Source organism: Hypanus sabinus, chromosome 1 (assembly GCF_030144855.1).
Source record: "Hypanus sabinus isolate sHypSab1 chromosome 1, sHypSab1.hap1, whole genome shotgun sequence".
Classification (NCBI taxonomy): Eukaryota; Metazoa; Chordata; class Chondrichthyes; order Myliobatiformes; family Dasyatidae; genus Hypanus; species Hypanus sabinus.
Window position 1 is genome coordinate 77,711,021 of NC_082706.1, and position 20,111 is coordinate 77,731,131.

The window sequence follows — 20,111 nt, forward strand, 5'->3', positions numbered from 1 at the left end:
GGCATTACAGAGAGTGGTTCCTGCAGTAAGAAGAAAGGAGAGAGAGGGGAAAGGTGGGAAGAGATGTAACCTGTCATAGGATCCCATTGGAAAAATCATAGAAGACTAATGTGCTAAGTGGGGAATATCAAAAGATCTCCATCTCTGTTCTGTCTGGAAAATGGTGGCAGTTTCAAGCTTATGCAGGAAATGGAAATCTGTGTGAAAGTTCCATCAACTATGATGCTATGGTAGCCACACTCTCCAGAGGAGAAGGACCTTTTAGAAGCTCCAGAATGAAAAGTATCATCTTGAGTACAGATGAATTTTTCTGTTCTTGAAGCAGCTAGCTATTGGCACTGCTGTAAAATTCTAATAAGCTTTTTTCCAATTGTTGGCAAATCCCAACAGTTCAGCATTTGGCTCACTCATTAGGTCAGAGCATAAAATGGGGGGCAGAATGCCGACCATGGGTCAAGAACAAGGCTGGGCAAAGTCTGTCTGTTGGGCTTGTGTATGGCCGGAGCCACAGTCAGGGATGGAAACACCAGATGGGCTGAGGGCATTGGGAATATGGGCAGATTTGTGATCAGATCAAGGTCTGGCAAATTTGTATCTTTCATCTTGTTCTGCCAAACTACAGCATGCAAGCTGAAACTCACCAGCTTCTACTCCTTGCTCTCTGAAAACAATGTGGTTCTTTTCCACATTGGTTCTCTGGAAAATTTATTATACTAGTATTTTAAAAAAGTGAAATATATTAACAGAAATTGCATCTGATTGTCTGGAAAATCTACTAATCCACTGCCTCAAAAGTCCTGACTTTTCTGGATTAGTGTAACGTCGACAGTCCTTTCCAAAAGGTGGTCCTTGCCCCATAACCCAATAGCAATTCTTCCGTGCCTTGTTGGAAATGAGAGATTCTTTTGATAAAGACAGTGGAGGTTTAAAGACAGTTCTCCAGCCAATCAGAACCAAAGTTACTCTGGAAAACACTGATGCAAAAAACAAGTATTATCTCGACTTCAATAAACTTCATTGCATGGCTTGCAGCCTAATATCTAGCATGCCAATGATTTGAGGTTTAATATCTTAAGTCAACCTACTAGTGAACAGTAAATAATGAGACAGAATTAATATATTTTGGTAAGCCTGAGTACTTATGATCTATAAATATCAGAAGCACTAACCTGGAAAGCCATCATCATCAATATCACCAAGAGCACCAATACACTCTCCAAAGTGAGCATTGTACATGCTATCTCCATTCAAAACCTGCTGTTCTTCCAGGACTGCCTACAACAGGAAATAAGACATGTTGAGAAAAGTGTACCCTGACCATATAGTCTTGGACCAGACCCTCTTCTGCTCCTTTCGGGGATCACAATGCTCTATGACCAGAAGATTCCAGAATAATTTTCATGAAGATTTAAGAAAATGGTATCACTGAGTATTCTAAAACTTCCCAACTTTCCAAAACTAACTATGTTTCTAGTCAAGCTGTTCCTGCAAGTTTATAATTCTGGCTTCTACCTAGAAATTTGAAAAAACTGCCCAGGTATGTCCTATTCACATAAGCAGGACAAATCCAGTCTGGCTATTGCTATCTGATCAGTCAATTTAGATATTACAAAATTCTGGCAGTGCATGACCATCAATGGCACCAATATCACCAAGCAACCACACTCTCACTCACCATATACACCACAGATCAGAAACTCAACTGGACCAACTGCATGGCTGTAAGAGTAGGTCAGAATCCTGTTATCCTGCAGCAAGTGGCTCACCTTATGACACTCCAAAGCTATTTTACCATAGCACTAGTCAAAAACATGATCCACTTGCCTCGATGAGGGCTCCAACAATCTCAACACTATCCAGATGCTTACCTGGTTAATCCATCCACCATCTTAAACCTACATACCCGGTATGACTAGTGCAGCTGCTGGAGTGTAGGCCATCTACAAAATATGTTACAGTAACTCATTTAAACTAATCCGACACCTCCTCCCAAACTCGTGACCTTTGCCATCAAGGAGGGCATGGGAAGCAGTTGTAAATGAACACCATCATTGATAGATTCCTTTTAAGTTGCACAACCACCCCCAACTTGCAAATGTATGGCTGCTCCTTCATTGCTGTCATGTCTAAATTCAAGATGGCAATTCTCTACCACCTTCTCAAGGGAAATTAGGGAACTGCAATAAATGCTGGCTTTGCAAATGACGTCTACATCCTAAAAGTTGAATAAATAAATAGACAACATGCCAGCATCCCCCCCACCAAAAACCTCAAACCTTCTGCATGTTCTCCCAACAAAATGAAATGTATACATTGCCTTTTAGTATATTATACTGAACCACAAATCTTGTTCTTGGTGTAGAACGCAACTTGGTACAGATGTGTTCAAATATGATTTACTATTTTTCAATAATGAATTGTGTAAGGTAAGGGAAACATGTAGGGAAGTTATGGAAACTATGATGATTGAAGAGGAGGAAGTACGGGCACTTTTAAGGAATATAAAAGTGGATAAATCTCTGGGTCCTGACAGGATATCCCCTAGGACCTTGAGGGAAGTTGGTGTAGAAATAGCAGGGGCTCTGACAGAAATATTTCAAATGTCATTAGAAACGGGGATGGTGCTGGAGGATTGGCATATTGTTCACGTGGTTCCATCGTTTAAAAAGGGTTCTAAGAGTAAACCTAGCAATTATAGGCCTGTCAGTTTGACGTCAGTGGTGGGTAGATTAATGGAAAGTATTCTTAGAGATGGTATATATAATTACCTGGATAGACAGGGTCTGATTAGGAATAGTCAGCATGGATTTGTGCGTAGAAGGTCATGTTTGACAAATCTTATTGAATTTTTTGAAGAGGTTATGAGGAAAGTTGATTAGGGTAAAGCAGTGGATATTGTCTATATGGACTTCAGTAAGGCCTTTGACAAGGTTCTGCACAGAAGGTTAGTTAGGAAGGATCAATCGTTAGGTATTAATGTTGAAGTAGTAAAATGGGTTCAACAGTGGCTGGATGGGAGATGCCAGAGAGTAGTGGTGGATAACTGTTTGTCAGGTTGGAGGCCGGTGACTAGTGGTGTGCCTCAGGGATCTGTACTGGGTCCAATGTTGTTTGTCATATACACTAATGATCCAGATGATGGGGTGGTAAATTGGATTAGTAAGTATGCATATGATACTAAGGTAGGAGGCGTTGTGGATAATGAAGCAGGTTTTCAAAGCTTGCAGAGAGATTCAAGCCAGTTAGAAGAGTGGGCTGAACAATGGCAAATGGAGTTTAATATGCTGATAAATGTGAGGTGCTACATTTTAGTAGGAATAATCCAAATAGGACATACATTGTAAATGGTAGGGCGTAGAAGAATGCAGTAGAACAGAGTGATCTAGGAATAATGCTGCATAGTTCCTGATGGTGGAATCTCATGTGGATAGGGTGGTGAAGAAAGTTTTTGGTATGCTGGCCTTTATAAATCAGAGCATTGAGTATAGGAGTTGGGATGTAATGTTAAAATTGTATAAGGCATTGGTAAGGCTGAATTTGGAGTATTGTGTACAGTTCTGGTCACCAAATTATAGGAAAGATATCAACAAAATAGAGAGAGTACAGAGAAGATTTACTAGAATGTTACCTGGGTTTCAGCACCTAAGTTACAGGGAAAGGTTGAACAAGTTAGGTCTTTATTGTTTGGAGCGTAGAAGGTTGAGGGGGGACTTGATAGAGGTATTTAAAATAATGAGGGGGATAGATCAAGTTGACGTGGTTAGGCTTTTTCCATCGAGAGTAGGGAAGATTCAAAAAAGAGGACATGATTTGAGAGTTAAGGGGCAAAAGTTTAAGGGTAACATGAGGGGGAATTCCTTTATTCAGAGAGTGGTAGCTGTGTGAAATGAGATTCCAATAGAAGTGGTAGAGGCAGGTTCGGTATTGTCATTTAAAGTAAAATTGGATAGGTATACGGACAGAAAAGGAATGGAGGGTTATGGGCTGAGTGTGGGCCAGTGGGACTAGGTGAGTGTAAGCATCGGCATGGACAAGAAGGGCCGAGATGGCCTGTTTCCGTGCTGTAATTGTTATATGGTTAGACGGTAATCTCCATGCAAGACTATCCAGATTAATAGTCAAACAAATCTCTAGAAATCCATTGCATACAAGGAATACACTTTCCTCTGTTTCTGAAAAGTACAATCCATTTGCCAAACACTTGAGGGATTAAGTCAGGACTGATGAAGATCAAACTGGATTTCTCCCAATAGGTCTTTTGCTCGTCAAGATTGCTCACAAAAGTTATACTTACATTGCCTCTGTTGATGAAAACTGTTACTTGACCCTCATCTCTTATTTGCGTGGACATAGGAGCTCCAACTAGAAGATCTGAGTAACCATCTTCATTCAAGTCAACTGCACACAGTGATGAGCCAAAATACGAGCCCATCTAGAATAAAGATTCAAAATGTGTTGTGTTCATATGAATGAATGCAATCTGTGGTATAAGAGAAGCCACCTAATAGTACCGTAATCCCAGAGATTTTTATCAACAATATTCAGCACAGGGTTTGTATGTAATTAATGAAAAACCCAGTGTAGGTAAATCAATGATTAAATGAAGCAGGTTCCCTTTTTAAAACACACGTTCCCCCATGTATACTTTTCAAATTCAGTATTTCTAATAAAACAGGTGCGACTTCAGAAAATACATGCATTTCAAATTATTACTTTAAAAATCATACAGAGCATACATCTCAACACTCATGATAGATAAAGGCTTCTCATAAGCTAGAAACTAATAGGTAAAATTCTGCTCAAATATAGAAAAAGGCATCAGGCACCTGCTGAATGTGGCTTTTGCTCACTGTTGGAATCCACACTGCCAATCAATGGCTGACCATCACACACACACCCCCCCCCCCCCACTAGAGGAACTCATCAGACAAACAGTTGACTGCTGAAACATTGTTCATTATCCTTCATAGGTTCTGCCTGACTTGCAGTTCCTCCATCAGTTTGTGTGCATTGTTCAAGACTTCCAGCATCTCCAGAATCTTGTCGCTGATCACAACACACTTTTAAATCATACAGTATGCATTAAGGTGAATAGCACGTAAACAGAAGCAAGCAGTTAAGAACGCCCATCAATCCTTTGCAGTGATTCACACTGCCTCCCAATCACAGTTCCCTTGGATTCCCTTCGTGTCTAAAAATTTATCACTCTGACCTGTGAACATTTGAAACAACTGGGTATCCACAGACCTCTCAGTCAGAATGCCCAAATTCTTCACAAAATTCTTCATGGAGTTTCTCATCTGCATCATAAATGGTCAAGCCCATTTGCCCCCGAACATGCATGTTCTGCAACCTCTCACACTTACAATACCTAGGGAAGAAGATGATTTTTCCTCCATCTGCCTTCCAAGCATAATCCCCTTAAACCAGGAATAAATTTAATGAATTTATGCTGCACTGCCTCTACATTTACCCTTCTTCATGTATGGAGCCAAATTTGCAAAGGAGACAGTACAAAGACTCACAAAAGTCAAAAAGCCAGAGAGACATGCACAGAAACAGGCTCCCATAAATCACTCATTTCAACACATGCTACCGTAATCCCATTTTTTTTTAAACTCTCTGCACATTCTCATTAATTTCCCCTCCCCACCAAATGCTAGCACTTTCCAACAACCTAGGTAAAATTTGCAATGGACAAATGAACTAAACTATCTGCACATCTTTGGGATATGGAAGAAAACCAGGGCACTCAAAGAAAACCAACATGATCAAATAAATCTGTACAAACTCTACACAGGTCAGACTGAAACCAAGTCTCTGGTTGAGAGGGAGCAGTTTACTATCTGTGCCACACTGTTCTCTCTCAACAGAAGTCCTATACCTTTGTATTTTGGCTGCTTAGATTAGGTTTAATTCTGTATTCCTGCTAAAAATAAGCAAAAAACCAAATAGATTAAGAAAGAAAATCTGCGAGCACAGCAATACTCAGTCCATTCTCCTAGTTCTAAGCTTACAGCCTAGCAAAAAGTAACAGAGTTAGGGAGGTAACAGCTTGACTCCTGGCACTGAGCAGTGTACTGCATCACTGGAAGCACACAGAAATCCCAATCCTGCTATAAGAGAGCGCGTTTGGGCAGAGGTTGCCTCAACTGTAACTGTAAGCCATGCTGTCCAACAATCCCCCGATTTAACCCTAGCCTAATCATGGCACAACTTACAATGACTAATTAAACTAGCAACTGCTACATCTTTGGACTGTGGGAGGAAACCCATGTGATCATGATACAAACATACAAACTCTTTACAGCCAGCGGCAGGAATTGAACCCAGGTCACTCATACTGTAAGGCATTGTACTAACCACTATGCTACCGTGCTGCCCATCGAGGATGGTGGGATTATGGCACACACTGTCAAGGAATGTATAAAAAAAGGTACATTCACAGCATTTACAAAGAATTTAGAAAGGCACATTGGTAAGAAAGAGAAGAATATGGGCCAAATGCAAGAAAATGAGATGAATATAGATGCATGAGTCAGGCTGAAAGGCATACTTCTGCACTATAGGGCTCATGACAAATCTCTCTTCAGATGTCAGTCCTGCCCATATGAGAGTCCGTCTGGTCAATCTTTGCTGCACTCCTCTGCAGGAAGAATATCCTTCCTTTGAGTGAGGTGATTGATACACATAATACGCAATGCATGATCTCACCAAGGCCCTGTATAATTACAGAAAGCCATTTCTGCTCCTGTGCTTAAACCTATCGCTATAAAGATCAACACATCACTTGACATCCCATGCTGTGGAGGAAGTTATTTAACCAAGCAGCAAAAGTAGAGGATTTGATAGTGAGTGACAGACATGCACCCCTGTGCCTCCGAGAAGACCCCAGGGTGGTATGTTTCCTCTCCGGTGCCACAGTCAGGGATGGCTCAAAATAGTTGCAGACCACCCTCAAGGGGAGAACAACCAACCAGAGGTCAACATGCACAATGAAAAAATTTCATACACCACAGAAACAGGCCTTTCAGCCCAACTGGTGCATACTGACAAAGATGCTTATCCAAAGTCAGAATCAGAATCAGGTTTATTATCACCGGCATGTGTCGTTAACTTAGCAGCAGTAGTAAAATGCAATACATAATGTAGAAGAAAAAATAAATAAATTGCAGTAAGCATATATATGTATATTGAATAGCTTAAAAATAGTGCAAAATCAGAAATAATATATACTTTTAAAAAAAGTGATGTAGTGTTCATGGGTTCAATTTCCATCTAGGAAACCTATGGCAGAGGGGAAGAAGCTGCTCCTGAATTATTGAGTGTGTGCCTTCAGGCTTAGCTCCTCCTGCCTGATGGTGACAATGAGAAGAGGGCATGTCCTGGGTAGTGGGGGTCCTTAATAATGGACATCACCTTTCTGAGGCACAGTCCTTGAAAACGTCTTGGGTACTATGGAGGCTAATACCCAAGGAGTTGAATAATTTTACACCTTTCTGTACCTTCTTTCAGCCCTTGTGCAGTAGCACCCCCCCCCCCCCCCGCAATACCAGAAAGTGATATAGCCTGTCAGAATGCTTCCCATGGTACATCTACAGAAGTTTTTGAGTGTTTTAGGTGGCAATCCAAATCTCTTCAAACTCCTAATGAAATCTAACTACTGTCTTGCCTTCTTTATAGCTGCATCAATAAGCAAAGTAGTCCCATTACCCTCATTTGACCTTTCCTACCTATGCACCTGTCCAACTGTCCTTGATTCCTCAAACCTGGGAAAAAGAGGGAGGTCATTCACCTTAACTGCACCGCTCATGATTTTACACTCCTCTGTAAGGTCACCACTCAGTCTTCTGGTTTTATGTAGGAGAAATTCTATTGCACAAACTTGATTCAGGCTTTAAGCCACTGAGAGGACTGATGAAGGCAAGGTATTGGAATTTGTCTGCATGGACTTTTGCAAGGTTTTTCACAAAGCCTGTCATGATAAAGGAAGTATTCAGTGTGAAGTGGGGATACTTTTCTCTTTGGACTTCTGCAACCAGTGATGTTACACAAGGATTGGTGCTGGGACCTTTGTCGTTTGCGATATTTTTAGTGAGTTGGATGTAGGAGGTCCTGACAGCCTGCAGAACACAAAAACCAATGGTGGTGAGGACAGTAAATTAGATTGTCCAAAGCAAGAGCAGAATATGGATCAGATGGAGAGTAGGGCAGAGCAATGCTGACTGAAATTTAATCCCAACAAGCTGCATTTTGTGAAGGCAAATAGGGATAGGTCATATCAATAAATGGTAGGACACTAAATAATCTCGATGAAGCAAGAGACATCGGGACAAGTCCACAGTTCCCTAAAAGTGGCAGCACAGGTAACTAGGGTGTTGAAAAAGGCATAAGGCATCCATGCCTTCATAGGTGGGGGAAACAATACAAATATTGGGATGTTACAAAATACAGGTTTGGCCAAACTTGAGGTTCTGATCATAACACTGTAGGAAGGACATGATTATGTACTCCAGCCTATTAAAAGCCATAGAACTACACAGCATAGAAACAGGCCCTCCGGCCCAGTGTATCTACGTTCACCGTCATGCCTACCTATACTTGTTTGAATTAATTGCATATCCCTCTAAGCCTCGCTCATATTGTTACTGTTCCTACCTCTACCATCTCTTCAGCAAGCTCATTCTAGATACCAACTTCTATGTGTGTGAAGGACTCCCTTTAAACCTTCTCCTCACCTTAAACCTGTGCAGTCTAGTTTTGGACAAGCTACAATGTGAAACAAACACTGGCTTTGAAACTTGTCAATGCCTTTCATTATTTTATGATACCTCTACCACGTCACCACTCAGCCTCTTTTACTCCAAGGATAACTGACTAGCCTATCCAATCTCTTTATAACTCAGTGTCTCCAATCCTGGCAACATCCTCATGAATCTTTTCTACATTTTCTCTAACTTAATCATAATCCTCTTCTAGGGTGGTGACCCATACTGAACATAATATTCTACGCAGCCCAGCCTACGTCTGTTCAAATGTGACGTGAAATCCCAATTCTCTTGCATTAAGTGCTAAAGTTGGAAGTTTCCTCATGTTTCAAAAGGTCAGCAATTGAACTAGTATCCAAGAAGAACAGGGTGAGCTTCCTTAATGACTATCGTCCAGTAGCACTCACATCTAAGGTTATGAAGTACCTTGAGAGGTTGGTTATGGCTAGAATTAACTACTGTCTCAGCAAGGAGCTGGACCCACTGCAATTTGCCTATCGGTGTAGGTCTATGGTGGATGTGATCTCATTGGATCTTCATGCAGCTTTGGACCACATGGACAATACATATACCCATGTCAGGATGCTGTCTATTGACTATAGTTCACTGTTTAACACAATCACTCCTACAATTCTAATCAAAAAGCTCCAGTACCTGGGCCTCTGTACCTCCCTCGGCAACTAGATCCTTGACTTCCCAACCAGAAGGTCACAATCTGTGTGGATCAGAAATAACATCTCCACCTCACTGACAATCAAACTGAAAATTTGCTGATAATACAACTATTGATGGCAGAATTTCAAATGGTGATGAGAGGGTGTACAGGAGCAAGATATAGCAGCTAGTTGAGTGGTGTCACAGCAACAACCACCTTGCACTCGACAGTAGAACCAAAGAACTAATTGTAAACTTCGAAAAGTGTAAGATGAGGGAACACACACCAGTCCTCGTTGAGGGATCAGAAGTAGAAAAGTTGGAAGTTGTTCTTGGGTGTCAATATCTCTGAGAACCTAAACTTGATCTAACATATCAGTGCAGCTACAGTGAAGGCATGACGGTGACTATGTTTCATTAGGAGTTTGAGGAGATTTGGTATATCACCAAAGACACTCGCAAATTTCTACAGATGCACCATGAAGAGCATTTTAACTGGCTGCATCACTGACTGGTGAGTGCTACTGCACAGGATTGAAATTAGTTGCTGGAAGTTGTAAATTTAGTCAGCTCCATCATGAGCACTAGCTTCCATAGAATCCAGAGACCGATGCCTCAAAAAGGCAGCGTCCATCATTAAGGACCTCCATCTCCCAGGACATACCCTCTTCTCATTGCCACCATCAGAAGGGAGGTACAGAAGCCTGAAGACACACACTCAATGATTCAGGAACAGCTTCTTCCCCTCTGCCATCAGATTTCTGAGTGGACATCAAAGCCATTAACACTACCTCACTACTTTTTATTTCTATTTTTGCACTATTTATTTATTTTAACTACTTAATACATATGTAATTATTATATACATACTTACTGTAACTCAATTCTTATTATGCATTGCATTGTACAGCTGCCACAAAACAACAAATTTCACAACACCTGCCAGTGATATTAAGCCTGATTCTGATTCTAAAAGCGAGCATTCTGTAGGTTCCTCACCACCCTGTCTACCTGCATCACCACTTTGAGTGTCACCACTATGTACTTTCATCACTCACTGTGTATGCCCTGCATTAATATAACTTCCTAAAATGCATCACTTTGACCTTGGGTGAGTTAAATTCCTTCCACTGTTCTCTTGCCCTCTTTCACCATTAATGTAGGTCTTGTGATCTTCACCAACCTCTTCACTGTCTGTGGTACAACTCAGTCTGGTCTCACCTGTAAACTTATCAATCATGCCACTTGCATTACCAAGCAAATCACTAATATAGATGACAAATGAGGACCCAGCACTGATGCAATAGTCCATATCAACAACATCTACTGCCCTGCCCTATCCTCTTTCATCCTCTTGGTCATCTCTTCAAACAAAAATTGAAATTCATGAAGCATGATTTCCAATACACAAATCCATCTTTCCAAATGCAAATAAATTGTCCCACAGCATACCCTCCAGTAACTGCCCCACACTGACACAAAATTCACAGCCAGCATTTCCTTACTTTGGCCCTTCTGTCCTTTGTTCCCTGAAAGTGGCAAATCTAATCTTTTTCTCTACAGAAGCTTTTACAGTCAGTAACCCTGTAGGCTTCCTCTAAGTGCTCCAATTTCCTCCCATATCGCAGATCTGAGTTAACCGATGGGACATTCAGCTACTGTAAATTAATCCTAGTGAAACTGTGCAGTGGGAGGATAAACAGGGTGTGCCTGAGAGAGAAAAGTACACAACAATAGGAAGGCAACGGGATTGCTTCAAAACTAGCATAGACTTTGATAAAGTTGAATGACCCTGTTCTACACATTCTGTATTGCATGAAAAATATGGAAACTGATTGAACTGGAATAACCATATATACCAGAGCAAGCCAGAGGCTGGGAACCCCATCGTAAGTAACTGACTTCCCAACTCTCTGAAGTCAGAAGTGTGATGGAATGGTCTCCACTTGCTGAATTCATTGCAGCTTTGACTACATTCAAGAACCTCAACACTATGCAGGACACTTGATAAGCAGACCATCCACAACCATTCTTTCCGCCACCGATGCGGTCTGAACCACGTACAGGATGAATTCCAATAACCCAAGATGACTCTTTAGACAGCACCTTGCAACCTCAACCAGACACAAGGACAAAGGCATATGAACACCATCACCAAGAAGCTACCCTCCCAATTACAAACCATGTTTTTGTTTCTTGCACCATTCTCTGTAAACTCTAGAACATGGGTTCCCAACCTTTTTATATGCCATGGATCCCTGCCATTAACTGAAGGATACGTGGACCCCAGGTTGGGAATCTCTGCTCTAGAGACTGTTGTGTATGAAAATCCCACGAGATACTCAAATCAGCCCATCTGGCACCAACAACTATCCCATGGTCAAAGTCACTTAGATCACATTTTTTTCCCGATTCTGATGTTTGGTCTGTACAACAAATGAATCTCTTGACCGTGCCCGCATACTTCCATGCATTGAGTTGCAGCCACATGACTGACTGATTAGATATTTGCATTAATGAGCAGGTGTACCTAATAAAGTGGCCACTGAGCATACACCTCTGTTCTCTGACCGTCACTGGATCGAGATATTAGAACTCTCTCCCTAATAACATGAAGGGTATACCCACACCCAAAGAACTGCAGTGGTTTAAGGAGATAGCTTACAACCATCTTCTCAATGCGTAACTAGGGACAAGCTATTAAACATCGCCTCAGCCTGAAAAGCCCACACAGAACAATTGTGAAAATGCCCTTACATTTGGGCTTGGCAAACTACTGCTAACTGAGACCACTGAGCCCATAATTGTTCTGGTCTTGGCCTAGTGCTACTCATCACCAATATCATGACATCTTCTGTCCCAGCCACTGATACTGCTATATCAGAAATGGTCACTTCTAATGCTCAACAACTTAAGTTTTAGCTCTGCATTAGCACAGTCTGGCCTCTTAGTATGCCCGACATGCCTACATTTTACAACTTCTTGTACTTCCTTGTCTGACCCCATGAACCCAGAAATTGACTGATTTATAAAACACATCCACAAAGCCTCTCCCAGATGTACCCTTCCTCCAATCCATCCCTCCCCATTTCTTCACTATCACTTAAACCATCCTCCTTTCCTCTCTGACAAAGGACATGAAGGCTGCTCCTTTTTCTGTAAATGCTGCGAAACCCCGAGTGCCTACAACAGTTCCTGTTCTATAACTGAAACCATAATCCAAAGAGAGTGCACAACAGAGGACACAGCAAATCAATTTCAAAAGTTACAACCAAGGAGATAAAAGGGTGCAGCCTGAGCTTTTTGCAATTCTTTAGAACTAGATGGCTTTGTGCCTCTGTTCCTTAAAATTTTGGCTAAGATAAACACCTGGCATCACTGAAAAGTGCAGTTGGAATAACATGGCGACTCTGGGAGGATGACAGGATACTATGACCACCATGTGGTTTGACTGTTAGCTTCAAACTTTACCGTATGTATGAGTGTGACACGTCATTCCAAGAGGTTGAAATTTGTGTGTAAACACACAGTCCTTCAAAAGTTCAATGTAAAATTTATTATCAAAGTACATATATATTACCAAATACAAATCAGGAAGGTAGATTTTCAGTCCTTTGATAATGGAAGATAACAGTATGATAATCATCTTGAAAACTAAGATTGTTAAAATGTAGATAAGAAAGAAACATTACTTCTGCCTTGAGTACCAGAACAAGGAGGGTAACCTTTTAGAGTGAAGACATTCTGCACAACTTCACACAAAATAGAGATCTGAAACAGGGGCTGCTGGATTTTTGTTGAGTTCAGGCACTAGGAGGTATAAAATCAAGGTAAGAATATGGAATTCAGGTTCAGAAAAAGATCAGCACTGATGTTATTGGATGACAGAAAAGGTTCAAGGACCCCTAGTACTGTGCATTGAGATGCAACAACATGAAAAGTTCTGTTAAAAAAGACAAGTCTTACTCTCATTGAACCTGTTTCAACAAAACACTACAGCAGACTTGATTAAATCTGATCTCCTATACTTGTTGGCTTTATGAGAGCCAGTAGGAGATGATTATCACTACAATCAGCAAGGCAGGCTGATAGAGCTACCTAATAAGTAGGTGTAATAACCAGCTCTTCACACACAGTACTCTCACAGATCCAGGAGGAGAATCAAACAAGTACAAGTGACAGAATAGTCAAGGGCCTTCTCTCCGTTACTGTTGAGAAGGGAATGAAAGTGACAGAAGAAAAATCAACTATTTACAAAACTGACCTCTTTTCCTGGCAAAGTGGACACTGTTGAGAGTTTATCTACATCAATTTTAAATATGTACACCTAAAAAGGAAATGATAATGTATTAGATTATACTAACATTAAGCAAATTGGTGGTATTATAAACATTACTCCCAAGCCATGAGAGAGACAACTGAATGACAAAGTGTCAAAATATAATTTTTCATAATGTATACATTTCATGGTAGGACTCAACATAACTTTTGACACAAAATGTTTCATTTCTCTGAAACATACAGTAGATTAGTATCAACTCTGACTTTAACATAGGCATGTTCCCATCCAGAACACTAATCGTGCAGATTCTTTTTTTCTGTATAAATCCTATGGACAAAAGCTTTATAGAAGTCTATTAAAAAATGATAGAATTGGTATAATGGGATAAAAACTGATATTGCAGGGGACATTCTGCAGATCAAGCAGTGTCTATGGCAAGAGTAGATACAGTTTTCCAGGATAATATTCTGAAAAAGGATTACTGGTCTGAAATGTCAACATAAATCTGATACTGGGCATCTGCAGCATCATCTGTTTTAAAGCAGAAAATAGCATAAGTAGCCATTCAAATTTTCTTGAAATAAGTCTTAATCAGTGAGTGGAAGACAGAGTAAACAATTATTTTCCCAGCATGTATTTATAGTGGGTGATCCTTAGGCAAAGGATGAAACATTTACTCTAAATATCTATGATAGAAAAATGATGTGTGTGGGAGGGAAGGATTAGATTGATTTAGAGTAGGTCAAAAGGTTGGCACAACATCATGTACGGTACAGTAATGTTCTATGTCCATCAGCAATTCAGAACGTTCCAACAACTGGAAAGTTGTGGCTATGGACTGGATAAACCAGGGTGATTTTCCTTGTATCCTGTGTCTGACAGTGGAGCTAAATGAAGAATCTAAAATCAGGGAAGGCCAAGACAGTAAATAGGAAAACAAACATTGATCTTAATTGGCATTATGTATTAGTATTCTCACTTATTTATTGAACAGGTTGAGTACCCTTTATCCAAAATACTCGGGGGCAGAAGTATTTTGGATTTTTTTAAAGTTTGGATAACATAATGAGATAGCTTAGGATCACCATTTCTGACTCTGAATTTATGTGCCTTTGTTCATCATACATATGTATCTGAAAGTAAAAACATGTTACATACCATTAATACAAAGAGAATACAATGTGCGCAGGCTAACAAAATCAGCAGAGCAGCATTGGGAGAATCGCTGAATCAGCCATTGAACAACAACAAACAGCGGCAGGGGTTCAGTCTCCACCTACCAGGCTTTGTTTTTATCTGTACTTTTTTTTTTAAAAAGGTTTTATATAAGGTATAAAAACAATCAGCCTTGTAGACTTGTTTTGGTGTTAGATTTTTATCAGTGAAGATTTAGAAGTGTGTCTCCTCTTAAATTTCTGTTTCTATGTGATGTAACTTCTCGGAACAGTCTGTGTGCAGAGATCTGCACATCACCTGGGAACCTTCCTAGTGCCTTGTAGAATTTTCCATTTGACAACCTCTATTATCATTACTTAGTATTATTATTATCTATTCATAGTAAAAAGATTAAAGGAGAGGAAAGAAAAAAAGCTTTTACCTAGAGGGAAACAGGAATCAAGAAGTTACTGCCTGAAAGGATTAAGGATCAACTTTATTCACCGTTGTGGTCGCGCTGATACGCAATGAGTGAAAGCAACACACTGAGTCGAGCAGGGTCTGGTTGAACTGTTTACTGTTTCAATCCGCACGCACTTAAGTGCCCACTCCCAGCATCCCCCTCTCTTTGCGGGGCAGAAGTGATGTCAGCTTCCAGGCCGAGGTCTGCCCTGCACTCAGAGCCCTCTCAGTTGCCGCTGGCTGTGGACTCACCCGCGACTGCTGGAGCCAGTTCACTTGCCGCGTGGGCGAGCCGCCACACCGTATACTTTTACATGTATTAGGAATTTGCTGTGTTGTGGTGGTGCAACATGCAACAAAAAAACATTGAGCTATTAGAGAGAATAAAGAATTATATAAAAATCAAGTTAGAGGTAAAGGTATGGATATGGAATAAAGTGTATATGAATACATAAACACTGGCACATTTTTACAATGTAAACAACAGTATAAAAAGTAGTTTCAAGTGTTTATAGTGCATTGACTGAGGTAACAGAGGGGTCGGGGTGGCTAACTGACATGGCTGATCAGATGAACTGCCTGGGGAAAGAAACTTTTAAGATGGTGTTAAGTTTTTGCTCTAATACCCCATGGCACTTTCTGGAAGGGAGCTTTTGGACGAGACAGTTTGCAGGGTGGGTAATGTCTGCAATATTTTCTGTCCCCATCTCTGTCCTGGACACATACAAGTCCTGCAGCAATGGTAGACTGCAGCCAATGACCTGCTCTGCTCTCCTGACCGTTTACTATAGTTTTCATGTATTGTGACAGGATGCTGCACTTAACCAGACAGTAATGGCTGACATGAGGAAGCTCCCTCCGATGGCAGTGTAGAATTGCAGTGTCAATGCAGACACCTTCGACACGTTTAAAATATTTCAAGGTGTATTTGAAGAGCAGTGCATTGCAGGGGCATGAAACTAAACTGGAATCTGAGATTAGTCTGGCTAACTCCCTCTCCCTCAATTAGCATTAAAGTCTTTCTAATTGATGGATTTGTTCCAAATGTAGGCAGTAAATTAATTTCATAAACATTCCAAAAGGCGCAGCACAATGAGATCTATCTTCAAAATTATCAACAAATCACACTATTAATCTACAGCTCAATTTGGTTTTATGTTAGAGCGCGCCTAACAGGGTCAACACCAGAAATAACTTTGACTTGACGGTTCAAGATTGTTTCATGTCATTTCCTGTACACAGGTGTAAAGGAGAAAAAAATAATTGTTACTCCAGATCCGATGTAGCATGAAGAAAAATACAAAAGATAAAGAACACAACAATAATACCAAAACACACAATAAATATAAATACATAAGATAGCATATGAGCATAGATTGAATATTTTCATAACGTGATGCTAGACACGAGGTGACTGACAGGAAATAATAAAGTAGTGGGGGAGAGTGGTTGGAGGTATTGATCAGACTTACTGCTTGAGGAAAGTTATTATTTTTGAGTCTGGTGGAACTGGTGTGGAATGCTGTGTAGCCTCCTCTCTGATGGAAGTGGGACAAACAGTCCATGAGCAGGGTTTATGAGATCCTTTCTGATGTTACACGCCTTTTTCTGGCACCTTTCTGTACAAATCGTCCTTGACGGCGTGTAGGCTGGAGCCAGTGATGCACTGGGAAGTTTTGACTATCAGCTGTAGTGGCATCCCATCCACCACAATGCATTTTCTGCACCATGCAGTAACGCAGCTTGTTTGGATGCTCTCTACTGCGCATCTGCAGAATGACATGAGTATAGATGTACAAAATCCAACTCTCTTCAGCCTCCTCAAAAAAATAGGGGCGTTGGTGAGCGTTTTTGATTGTGTAGGATGTGTTCAGGGACCATGAGAGGTTGTGAGAGATGTGCACTGCCAGGAGTTTGAAAATGCTTGCAATGTCCAATGTAAAGGGAGGTGTGAATGGTTCGACTTTTCCTTAAGATGATAATCATTTCCTTCATCTTGTTGACATTAAGGAAAATATTATTTGCCAGAATAACTTGTAAAAGTAGGAATTAACTGAACACAACTCGAAAGCTTTCTATTTGTGGCAGCTCTTCAAGAATCGGGCCCAGATGTTCCAAGACTATTAATTCCAGTAGAACTCTCAACACTATATAAAAAAATTATGCAGATAAACATTGATAAATTGCTTCCCATATTACACAACCTCAGTTGCTTTTGAGGAAGATTAATGCTTCTAGAACTAAATCTTTATACAGTATATCATGCAGGCATCTGTGATGACATGGTAAAAGCTGACTATCAAATGGATTATAAAACCTTGGACCAGTACCTTTCCAACACCTCCATCTTGCGGAGCTCCTCCTACGATCTCCAAAGAACTGGGTTGTGTGAAGTGGCCTGTAGCCACTGAGTACCCTAGTTGAAGAAAGAAGAGCATGAGAAATGTGCAGTCCAGCTGATTCGAGCTGCCATGGCCCATTGTTTCAAAGACCTCCATACCATTTTGTCAGAGTTAACAGCAACTCTCAGGAAATGCACTGCAAAAACTTCACTGTGCTGGAGAAATGGGATTAGAACTCAGAACATACATGCAGAAGAGTTCAACACGGGTCAAATGGCCTATTTCCATCACCTTATGACTAACATAAGAAACTAAGAAAGTACAAGCAGTACCTCAAGCTTGCCCTGCCATTCACTAGATTATTTCACATCTTACTACACCCTGTGCAAAGTTTCTTTAGAAGGGTCTTAGCTTAAAACATTGACTGTTTATTAATTTTCATAGATGCTGCCTGGCCTGCTGAGTTCCTCAAGACTTTTGGGTGTTGCTTTCAAACAAAACCTCCCTCTTTCTAAACTCCAATATGTCCCTTGCCTTCCTCACTCCTTGCCACACCTGCTCACTGTCCTTTCACAATTCGTGCACGAGAACACCTGGATACATCTGTGCTTCACTCATTCATCATCTCTTTCCATATAATCTACCTTCTAATTCCTCTTACCAAAGTGCTTGACTTCCCTTCTGCTACTTTCAACTCAAGATTTCACCCACTCATTCAATGTCTCTTTTCATTTCCAGTGTCCACATCATAACATGCCTTTCTACTTATCTTCATGACATCAGTAAACCTGGATACCTTATATTCTGCCCCTTGAATCTGGGAGAACTGTAGTATACATCAAACAAACTACCTGATATTTTTTCCAACCTCAATGCTCTAAAGACCCTTTAAAGATGTCTTTCCTCATGACTGCAGTAATGGCTTCCTTTTTTACACTCCACTCCCTTTCTTACCTAAAGCTTCTATAATCCAGAATTCTGAGTTGACAGCCCTGCCCTTTTTCCAATCACGTCTCAGTGATGACTGCAACAGTAACAAACTCCCTTGTGTGATTGACACTCCAAGTTCATTTACTTCACCAGTCAAGTTCCTTGCATTAAAATGCATGCAGTTTAGCCTTCCAATCCTCCCACATGCTTTATCACGCCCATGTCTGCTCAGCCTACTGGACTGACATAGATTTTCTTCCATGTTTGACCAAACTTACCCCACCATGGATGCTATTGACTGCCAAATTAGTTTTAAACCTCTCCTACAGCAAAAGGAAATTTTCTAGCAAGAGTATTGAATGAGTTTTGGTTCATTTATAATTAATTTCATGGAACAAAAGTTATTGGAAAAAGATTAATGGAAAAGTTTAATCTAAACTTGGAAAAGCAGGAATTCAAAGGAACTCGATGGGTGTCTTTGTTAGGAAGAGATACCGCCTAATCAATTTGATGGGATGTTTGAAGGAAATAAAATTTACTGAAAAGGAGAGTGGCTGATATCGTTCTCCTAGACTTCACTCTTTGATAAAATGTTCAAAACCGTTTGAGTGCAGGGAATCCAAACCACACTCAGTGGCCACTTTATTAGATGCACCCGTTCATTAATGCAACTATCTAATCTGCCAATCATGAGGCAGCAACTCAATAAAAGTATGCAGACGTGGTCAAGAGGTTCACTTGTTGTTCAGACCAACATCAGAATGTGGAAGAAAGTGATTTAAGTGACATTGACTGTGAAACGATTGTTGGTGCCAAACAGGGATGGTTTGAGTATCTTGGAACTGCTCATCTCCTGGGATTTTCATGCACAACAGTCTCTAGAGTTTGCAGAGAATGGTGCAAAAAAAACCCAACAGGAAACGATCAGTGAGCGGCAGTTCTGTCGACAAAAAATCCTCGATAAAGAGAGAGACGTCAGAGAAGAATGGCTCAACTGGTTCAGGCTGACAGGAAGGCAACTCAAATAACCACACCTTACAACAGCGGTGTGTGCAGAAGAGCATCACTGAGTGCATGTCAAACCCTGAAGTGGATGGGCTACAGCAGCAGCAGACCACAAACATACACTCAGTGGCCACTTCATGAGGTACAGGAGGGAACAATTTCATTAAGAGTATAGGAAATATAATCATTGTGTTTGCAGATGACATAAACCTCCAAGTTGACCACAACCTCATTATGGTTTGGAGGCTTGTGTGCCTCAATTACCCAGAGAGCTATAGTGGGTGGAGTCAGGGCTTTCAGCTTTGGCTCTTAGTAGGGTCACAGCAGCAGCAGGGTTGAACACAGGTCACCCGTACTGCAAAAGTGTTGTGCTATCCACTACACCACAGTGCTGTTATATTGGCATTCTAATGCCAGAGCTGCTTTGCAACATTTCAACACCAGCACTCCATGTTTAACAACAAAAGAAACACTTCACCAAATAAAAAGTTTCAAGAATAACAGTTCCACAGC

The 20,111-nt window shown here is 40.8% G+C and overlaps 1 protein-coding gene across 1 annotated transcript in view; it reads right to left on the reverse strand.

Annotated features, from left to right (window-relative positions):
- The window catches only part of itga9 (integrin, alpha 9), a 410,365-nt gene that overhangs the window by 307,371 nt on the left and 82,883 nt on the right, over positions 1 to 20,111 (reverse strand). Inside the window, exons 7-10 of the mRNA XM_059971083.1 lie at positions 17,652 to 17,737; positions 13,687 to 13,749; positions 4,295 to 4,432; positions 1,170 to 1,275 (exon numbers count right to left, since the gene is read on the reverse strand). Coding sequence (XP_059827066.1) covers positions 1,170 to 1,275; positions 4,295 to 4,432; positions 13,687 to 13,749; positions 17,652 to 17,737 — 393 coding nt within the window. The remainder of the gene's footprint in view (positions 1 to 1,169; positions 1,276 to 4,294; positions 4,433 to 13,686; positions 13,750 to 17,651; positions 17,738 to 20,111) is intronic.